Source organism: Primulina tabacum, chromosome 1 (genome assembly GCF_025594145.1).
Source record: "Primulina tabacum isolate GXHZ01 chromosome 1, ASM2559414v2, whole genome shotgun sequence".
Lineage (NCBI taxonomy): Eukaryota > Viridiplantae > Streptophyta > Magnoliopsida > Lamiales > Gesneriaceae > Primulina > Primulina tabacum.
Window position 1 is genome coordinate 41,874,697 of NC_134550.1, and position 10,390 is coordinate 41,885,086.

At 39.8% G+C, this 10,390-nt stretch overlaps 1 protein-coding gene across 1 annotated transcript; it reads left to right on the forward strand.

The window, feature by feature from the left end:
- Positions 1-819: 819 nt before the first annotated feature.
- On the forward strand, positions 820-1,785 carry LOC142509480 (uncharacterized). Its single transcript, XM_075619570.1, has one exon. It carries the CDS (start codon positions 820-822, stop codon positions 1,783-1,785), a length of 966 nt encoding a protein of 321 aa, XP_075475685.1.
- The last annotated feature ends 8,605 nt before the right edge of the window (positions 1,786-10,390 follow it).

Consider the following 10,390-nt stretch of genomic DNA (forward strand, 5'->3'; position numbering starts at 1 on the left):
TTCGACTGATCTAATAATTGAGATCTAACACTCGAGAGAGGTGATCAAAATTAGGACAGAGAAAATCGCATCGTCAGATGTTTATAACGTGCAAAAGACGTATAACTTTGGCGAATCCATAAGAGAACCTTGGTTGCATTTATTACGTGTTACTTGATTTTGAATAGACATATTAAAATTGGTAATGGGTAATACAGTTCTAGTTATCACTTGAAAAATGGAATAGAAATTATTGTGAGTTATTGGTTAGTAAACACGATGCAATTAAATAACATGTTAGTTAATTTTGATTTAGCATAGGGAAAACCAGACGAAATCATATCTCTAGATTTATTTACTCGGTGAATTTCTACTGCGTGCCAGAGTTACAGGATTTGTTATTTTATTTGAATTGATCATAAACCAACCATTTGATTTGTCTAAATAAAGTTGAGCTATGTCAATCATGGTAATTAATATACAATTTTGAATAATTATTCTTCGTGGGATCGATATCTGTACTCAACCAGTACTCAAACTTGACACCGTATATTTGCGGTAGTGAAAATACACAACAAGTTTTTGGCGACGTTGCCGGGGAGTAAACTATTTAATTGCATATTGATCTCATTACTAAGTAGTCTTTACTTTAATTTAGACTTTATTTTATATACTATTTATTCTGTTAATTGATAATCTTATCTGTTTTGCAGTGCATGCGAAGATTTCAAAATCCCGACTTGCTGATTTTTGATCCGGAAATCGAAAGAACTGCCAGGAGATTAAGGAAAGCAAGGAGAGACGAAATTAAAGCAATGGCTGAAAACAGAGATAATCAGAATGAGCTCCCTAGGAGAGGTGCCAATCCGAGAACATTTCCGCCCAATCATCAACGCTTACTACTCTGGAATAGCTCGTGGAACTATTGCTGCTAATAATTTCGAGCTAAAGCCCGCACTCATCAACATGGTTCAACAGAACCAATTTGGAGGAGCAGCCACCGCAGATCCCCATCTTCACCTCAGAACTTTTCCGGAGATCACGGATACGGTAAAAATTAACGGTGTTTCTGACGAAATTATTCGATTGCGCCTGTTTTCGTTTCCTCTTTGGGATCACGCAAGGAGTTGGCTCCAATCTCTACCGCTGGGAAGTGTTACTACTTGGGAAGACTTGGTTACGAAGTTTCTATCAAAGTACTTTCCTCCTGCTAAATTTGCTCAGCTGAAAATAGATATCACCAACTTCAGGCTGAGAGAATTTGAAGTATTATATGAGGCGTGGGAACGATACAAAGAATTACTCAGTAAGTGTCCGAATCATGGATATGCAGATTGGGTACAAATCGAGTTATTTTACAATGGTTTGGATGGGCCGACTAGAGGGAATGTGGATGCAGCCGCCGGAGGTACTATTTTTTCTAAAACACCTGATGAGGCATATGAATTGCTTGAACAGATGACCATTAACAGTTATCAGTGGCCGAGTGAGAGATCTGGATCAAGGAAACCTGCTGGAGTGTATGCTGTAGACCCGATCACATCACTTACTGCACAGGTTTCGGCATTAATCGCACAGATAGCAGCGATGAACAAGCCAGGCCAATCTACGTCTGATGTAGCATTGGTGACTGCTGAGGAAGAACCAGTTGTGGAGGAAGCTCAGTACATCAACAATCGCGGTTTTGGAGGTTATCGAGGTAATCCTCCCCCTAATACTTATCATCCAGGTTTGAGGAATCACGAGAATTTCTCTTATGCAAACAACAATAATGTGTTGAATCCTCCACCGAGGTTCAATACATAGAAAGGGGAAGGAAAGCCATCTTTTGAAGATCTAGTTGGGATGTTTGTGACTGAGTCTGGGAAAAGAATGGCTGAGAACTGAGTCTCGTCTTGATAACATGGAGACACACATTGGCAATATGGGCGCCACGATGAAATCCTTGGAAACACAGATTGGGCAACTGGCCAATGCTTTAAAAGACCAGAATCGAGGACAGTTTCCCAGCAATACCGAGGTGAATCCTAGGGAACAGTGCAAAGCTGTCACACCGAGGAGTGGCAAGGAAGTCGGAATCCCAAAGCCTGCTGAAGAAAGTGTAGAGATTACAGTTGAGGAAGATGAGGGAAAGAAGTGCAAGTGTTGGAGAAGAGAAAGTAGAGGAACCTGAGAAAGTACTTAAACAGCAGCCCTTACCAAAGGTGAATCTTCCATATCCACAGAGGTTCAAGAAGAAAGGACTAGATGATCAGTTTGTGAAGTTCCTGGAAATTTTCAAGAAAATACACAATAACATCCCATTTGCCGGTGCATTGGAGCAAATGCCCAACTATGCTAAGTTCATTAAGGATGTGATGTCCAAGAAGAGGAAACTTCAAGAATTTGAGACCGTAAAGCTGACCAAAGAGTGCAGTGCCATACTCCAGAGGAAACTACCACAGAAACTCAAAGATCCAGGGAGTTTTACTATTCCTTGTGTTATTGGTGGCTCTAGAGTAAATAGAGCTTTATGTGATTTGGGTGCTAGTATAAATTTAATGCCTTTTTCTATTTATTGGACTTTGGAGCTTGGCGAGGTGAAACCTAGCACTATTACTTTGCAGTTGGCAGACAGATCACTTACCTATCCACGAGGGATAGTAGAGGATGTGCTGGTAATGGTAGACAAATTCATATTTCCTGCTGATTTTGTCATCTTAGATATGGAAGAAGACCAGGAGACTCCGCTTATCTTTGGAAGGCCATTCTTGGCCACCGGGAAAGCCTTGATTGATGTGCACAAGGGCGAGCTCACATTGAGAGTAGGTGGAGAAGAAGTCGTGTTCAACATCTACAACACCATCAAAGGACCAAATGAGGTAAGTACTTGTAATAGCATTGATATAATTGATTCATGTGTATCTCATGTTGGTGCAGGTAGGATGACAAAAGACTCTTTAGAGAGATGCTTGTTGGAGTCAGCTTCCACAGTGGATGAAGAGTACTGGGATGTGCGAGAGGATTTACTTTCTCTTAATACGCTACCTAAAGAAAAGATTAATGCCCAACATGAAGAGTTACTTGAGGATGCAAGTAAAGAGGTACCAAAAGCATCCCATGCATTGAAGGAATTACCGAGTCATTTGTGCTATGCCATTCTTAGACGAGAGTTCATCACATCCGGTAATTATATCTTCTGCTCTTACTATTGATGAAAGGGATAGGTTGTTGAGGGTGTTGCGAGAATTTAAGTCTGCTTTGGGATGGACAATTGCTGATATAAAGGGGATTAGCCCTACTGTTTGTATGCATAAAATATTGATGCAGGAGTCCTATTCCCCCTATGTTGATCATCAGAGGAGGCTTAATCCAGCCATGAAAGAAGTTGTGAGGGATGAGGTATTAAAATTGTTAAATGCTGGTGTTATTTATGCTATATCTGACAGTTCTTGGGTTTCACCAGTACAAGTAGTGCCTAAAAATGGAGGTATAACTGTAGTAAGAAATGAGAATAACGAATTGATTTCAACTCGTCCAGTGACTCGTTGGCGAGTGTGTATAGACTACAGGAAATTGAATGATGCGACTAGGAAAGATCACTTCCCCCTTACCTTTATTGACCAGATTCTTGATAGAGTAGGTGGTTATCGTTATTATTGCTTTCTAGATGGTTATTCAGGTTATAATCAGATTGTCATAGCACCGGAGGATCAGGAGAAGACTACCTTCACTTGCCCCTACGGTACATTTGCTTTCAGGAGAATGCCATTTGGTCTCTGCAATGCACCTGCTACTTTTCAGAGGTGTATGATGGCCATATTTTCTGACATTGTCGAGGAAATAATGGAAGTTTTTATGGAAGATATCTCTGTATTTGGTTCATCTTTTGATCATTGTTTGCAGAATCTAACGCTTGTTTTGCAGAGATGTCAGGCAAAGAATCTAGTGCTGAATTGGGAAAAATGTCATTTCATAGTCCCAGAAGGTATTGTGCTTGGGCACAAAATTTCGGCTAGAGGGATAGAAGTGGACAGAGCCAAAGTGGTGGCAATCGAAAATCTCCCACCGCCGAGGAATGTAAAAGGGATCAGAAGTTTCTTGGGACATGCCGAGTTCTATCGTCGTTATATTAAAGATTTCTCTAAAATTACTAGACCTTTATGTAATTTATTACAGAAAGATTCTACATTTATTTTTGACGATGATTGTTTGCAGGCGTTTAACAGGATCAAGGCAGCACTGATTTCCGCACCCATCATGATAGTGCCTGATTGGAAGGAGCCCTTTGAGCTCATGTGCGATGCTAGCGACTATGCTGTGGGAGCAGCATTGGGACAAAGACGAGACAAGATGTTCAAAGCTATCTACTATGCAAGTTGTACACTCAATGCAGCCCAACAGAATTACACAACTACTGAGAAAGAAATGCTAGCAGTGGTGTTTGCATTCGACAAGTTCAGAACATATCTCATTGGCACCAAGGTAACTGTTTTCACTGACCATGCAGCTCTTCGCTACTTGTTTGCCAAAAAGGATGCCAAGCCCAGGTTGATACGATGGATACTCCTACTACAAGAATTTGACTTTGAAGTCAAAGACAAGAAAGGTTGTGAGAACCAGGTGGCTGATCACCTGTCACGACTAGAGCTGGAAGAAAGAACTGAAGGTGGAGTTATCAATGAGTCGTTCCCAGACAAACAACTCTTCAAGGTAAATGTTACACATTCTTGGTTTGCAGATATAGTAAATTTTCTGGTTGCAGGGGAATTACCTTCAGATTTAACTTATCACCAAAAGAAGAAATTTCTTCATGATGCCAAGTTTTATCTGTGGGACGATCCTTTCTTGTTCAAGAGATGCGCTGATCAGATAATTAGACGATGTGTAGCTGAGGAAGAAGCGGGTATGATTCTAGAACAGTGCCATTCCTCACCATACGGTGGACACTTTGGAGCATCTAGAACCGCAGCTAAAGTATTACAGTCAGGTTTTTATTGGCCTAGTTTATTTAAAGACAGTTATACTTTAGTTAAGTCATGTGACAAATGCCAAAGAGTTGGCAATATTTCTAGACGACATGAATTACCACTAACAAATATTTTGGAGGTGGAACTCTTTGATGTCTGGGATATTGACTTTATGGGTCCGTACCCATCCTCTTTTGGTCAATCTTACATTTTACTTGCTGTTGATTATGTATCCAAATGGGTGGAAGCAATTGCCACCAGTACTAATGATGCTCGAGTTGTTGTTAAGTTTGTCCACAGGAACATCTTCACAAGATTTGGAACGCCTAGAGCCATTATCAGTGATGAAGGTACGCATTTCTGTAACAAAATTTTTAACTCACTATTGGCCAAGTATGATGTGAAGCACAGGGTGACACTGGCATACCACCCACAAGCTAATGGGCAAGCAGAGATATTCAACCGGGAGATCAAGCAAATATTAGAAAAGACAATGAAGACAAACCGGAAGGATTGGGCGATCAAGCTAGATGAAGCTTTATGGGCGTACAGGACTGCATACAAGACACCAATCGGGATGTCACCTTATAGGCTGGTCTTTGGGAAAGCTTGCCATCTACCTCTGGAACTGGAGCACAAAGCATTTTGGGCTATGAAAAAGCTCAATTTTGATATGGGAGCATCGGGCGAGCAACGACTGTTACAGTTGAATGAGATGGAGGAATTCAGGAATGATGCATACGAAAATGCAAGGATATACAAAGAAAAGACCAAGAGATGGCACGACAAGCAGATTCTTCGACGAGATTTCGAACCAGGGCAACAGGTGTTATTATTCAATTCTCGACTGAGGTTGTTTCCTGGTAAATTAAAATCACGATGGTCTGGACCATTCACAAATGAAACAGTGTACCAACATGGTGCAATTGAGTTAAAGTGCAAAAATGGTGAGACATTCAAAGTCAATGGTCAGAGGGTCAAACACTATTTCGAGAGTGAAGTGAGACACATGGACAACATCCCACTTGGAGAACCAAAGTAGACATGCATAAGTCGGGCTGACGACTCTAAACCAAGCGCTTGTTGGGAGACAACCCAACCAGTATCTTTTATAACTTTCGTTTTCTTTATTCGCTTTTATTTTATTTTCAGTAGTATAATTGCTTTTACATTTTCTTTTTATCTCATTTGGCATGTGAAAATTAGATACTGATTTATGCATTTTTATGTAGGTACAAGTTGAAACAAGGCAAGGAACGAACTCGTTTTGGCATGAGTTGCACCTGAATAGCGCCAAGCTCCAAACAAAAAGCGCCGCAGCGCTAAAAGCAAAGAAGGAAGCGCAAAGGCGCTAAAATGCGAAGACTAGGCGCCGCAGCCCTAGATAATCAGCACCTAGGCGCTGAAAGCTGAAGGTTAAGTGCCGCAGCGCAACTTAATCAGCGCCGCGGCGCTAGGTCGTTTTATATGAAAAAAAGGGGGGACCGAGAGTTATTTTCAGAGAAGCAAGAACCCAGCGACCCCCGTATGGATGAAGTCGATCTTAAGCTGGAGAGATTGTTGAGGATGACGCGTGAGCCCCAGGCGTACGTTTATGATTATCATCGCGTGTTTTCGCAGCATTACCCCCCTACCAACCCATCTGGTGAGCCATTCCCACCACAGCCTACATTCGGACATGAACCTGATGATAATGAGAAGGAGCCTGATCTGTCAGGCGAGGACAGCGAGTCCTGACGCTCGCTGTGTGAGGTACGGAATCCCCCGTTTTTTTCATGCTTTATTACTGTACATTTGGGACAATGCACATACTTAAGTTTGGGGGGGTCGTCTACTTGTCAATAACTGTCATTTACTGCCCATTTACTCTGCTTTACTTTTGGCTTTCAGTTTTCAGTTCGTATTTTTAGGTGCTTGATCAGCTATTCCCTGCACTTCTCGTAAAAAAAAAAAACCGTTAATTTATTTTCATTGCATGTTAGAATTGTTAGGACTAGTCATGGATAAGCTATCGTGAGGCCGACCATGAAAATAAAATCGTGAGTCTGAAGTATGAACGTATTCGTGAGTACTTGGGAGTCACATTTTATCGCACTATCATGTTTGTTGATATTATCGGTGCTCAGAGACAATTTGCGTGATTGTGATGCTAATTAAACGAGAGAATTCTGATTTTTAGTAACCCTCGCATGACATTGATTGACGCTTTTGCGAACACAGAGATGATCTAGGCAATTTTTCTCAATATCTTTGGGCCTGTCTTCTTTATTCATTATCATTTGTTAGCCCATTGAGCCTCGAGTAGATTGAGATGATTGACTTTTCTTTGTGCACCTAACTCATATATCATTTCGATAGAAAATTGCATGTGATTAGTTTGTATGAGATGACTATTGGATTGACGGAAATCTAGAACTTGTTTGGACACTTTTCGAGGTGAAATACGGATAATATGTGACATAAGAATGATTTAGGCGATCTTTGGAACCGTTTAAGCCTTCGAGCCTACCAAATGAACATGATATATCCCTAGTGTCCCATTTTGAGCCTACTAAAAATCAAGTGGCGTGTGTCAATGACACACAAATAGCCCCCACTTGTATCTAATCTACATCCCACAACAACTACCTAATGAAGCTTATACACTTAATGTCCTACCTAAATTTTGAGAGAAATAAGTTCATTGGTGTTGGAATGATTCAAACACTCCTTGAAAAGATAAAGAGAAAAAATGAATGTACAGAAAAGAGTTCAAAAAGAAGAAAAACAATGAAAAGAATGAATCAAAAGTGGTGAAAAAGAAAGCATTTGGGAAATGAAGGATATGAATGAAAAGAAAACAATAAGTGGGTGGTGAGTGGAAAGAAGATGAAAATGAGTGAAATTGATGAAGTTCAAATATTTCTCTCAAATTTTGATTTCCATACCTTTATTGTAGCCATGAGCCGTAGCCTAATGTTATAAGCCTACAAGACCTATTAACCTTGTCACATGTATCCAATATACTAGTGGAGAAAAGTTGTTCAAGTCAAGCTTATGGATACCTGATAAACATGGTTAATGAGTATAAACTTTAATCATTTGCATGCAAGCATCTCATTGTGTGACGTCAGCTTTGGTATACTTGTGATGAATATCTTTTGAGCCAAACAATCACCTAATAAAGCCCTTTAATGAAGTGTAAGTTGCACCGAACTGAGGATTTTTTTTAAGTTTATGAAGCGATTTGGCATTGTGAATCTATTTGCGCATTCGATGAGGTAAATAAACATTGACATACCACACACGCACGTGACTCTCCAGTAAAATACGAATCACATGAAAATAAATGAATCTGAGGTCACTGTCACTTTTGCACATCCATGACTATAGTTGTTAGCGTTTATTTCTTGCTTGAGTATGTATTCCTATTTTTACTTTTATTTTGCTCGGGACTAGCAAAAGTTCAAGTTTGGGGGGTTTGATAAGTGCAAGATTTGCACTTAATTTATATGCTAATCCATTAGACCTATGCTGATTTCGAGCAGATTTATGCTTGGTTTTTGTTGTTTTGTGTAGTGCAGGGGATATACAACTATGGGATGGGTTAGAGCAATCAGAGACGTCTTTGAGCGTAAAACAGCGAAAGACTCAGAGCCGCAGCGCCATAACAAGCGCTGCAGCGCCACAATGTACGAAACATAAGCGCCGCAGCGCTACAAGATGAGCGCCGCAGCGCCAGCAGGCCGAGAGACAAGCGCCTAGGCGCTCCACAAGCAGAGCCGCGGCGCCTCAATGCCGAGAGCTAAGCGCTTAGGCGCTAAGGGATAAGCGCCGCGGCGCCAATGCTCACGAACAACGGGCGCCTAGGCGCCATTTACTCAGCGCTGCGGCGCTAATGGCGGCGAAACAAGACTAAATGGGCTTCGACTTACGGCCCGGACGGGAGAATAAAAAGAAAAACAAGGGTTCAGAAAAGAGGTTCTAAAAAGACTCTACAAGCAGCCGTCATATCATTCGAGAAGAGGAGAAAAAGTTAGAGCGCACGGAGCACGGGACGCGAAGAACAGAGATAAAAGACGTTGGATCCGGACACGGAGACACACTTTCATCTCTCGCCAACACGTTCTTAATTCGGTTTCTTACTTTTACGTTTTTAATGATTACAAACAGGTTTTGTATTGATTTAAATTCGAGTATGAACTAATTCTATTTTCTAGAGAGTGATGTAGTCTTGGTTGATCCTATGTTATTTACGTTTTGAACTTTCATAAATTAATTCATCATGTTTATTTGTGATTTCTTGTCATTAATGCTTTTGAATTACTGGCCATAATTCGGCTGATCTAATAATTGAGATCTAACACTCGAGAGAGGTGATCAAAATTAGGACAGGGGAAATCGCATCGTCAGATGTTTATAACGTGCAAAAGACGTATAACTTTGGCGAATCCATAAGAGAACCTTGGTTGCATTTATTACGTGTTACTTGATTTTGAATAGACATATTAAAATTGGTAATGGGTAATACAGTTCTAGTTATTACTTGAAAAAGGGAATAGAAATTATTGTGAGTTATTGGTTAGTAAACACGATGCAATTAAATGACATGTTAGTTAATTTTGATTTAGCATAGGGGAAACCAGACGAAATCATATCTCTAGATTTATTTACTCGGTGAATTTCTACTGCGTGCTAGAGTTACAAGATTTGTTATTTTATTTGAATTGATCATAAACCAACCATTTGATTTGTCTAAATAAAGTTGAGCTGTGTCAATCATGGTAATTAATATACAATTTTGAATAATTACTCTTCGTGGGATCGATATCTGTACTCAACCAGTACTCAAACTTGACACCGTATACTTGCGGTAGTGAAAATACGCAACAGTGACATACCCCTATAGCAACATACCTCAACCTACTATTCCACAACTCAATTGAATTTTGATGATAATCTCTCCAATTGGTGTTTCGATGACCTATTCTCGTGATATTATGCATATCATCATTGTCCACGGCAGCCACTGGAATTGATTGTCGTCTTCGAAATTGTCGCATCACCAGATTAGGACGATGCATCTCCACGATGTCAAAGCAAATAAGGGAAAAAACACATCGCCATATTTTTTTTGTTGTATGAATCAATAATCGTCTTCACATATATGTCATTCTTCTAGTGAACGATCCAATTAAACTGTAAAAAATTGAAATATTCAAATTAGACATTCATTTAATCAAAATAAAATAATCTTCACTTAATCACTATTAAATATTAAAATTCTACAATACATCATTATAATTCATACGATCTAGAGAATCCCTTATAATTTTTACAGCATGTGTTGGCGAATGTGTGTGACTAAATCCAATTTTTCACCTACAATTTAACAAAAACAATTACATATAAAAAATTTATACGAGATATATATGATATTGCCATAATAATTTTTAAATATTATCGTGGACCATATGAAGAAA

Coding starts and splice junctions, on each gene's coding strand:
- LOC142509480 (XM_075619570.1), top strand. CDS start 820: ATGAGCTCCCTAGGAGAGGTGCCAATCCGAGAACATTTCCGCCCAATC.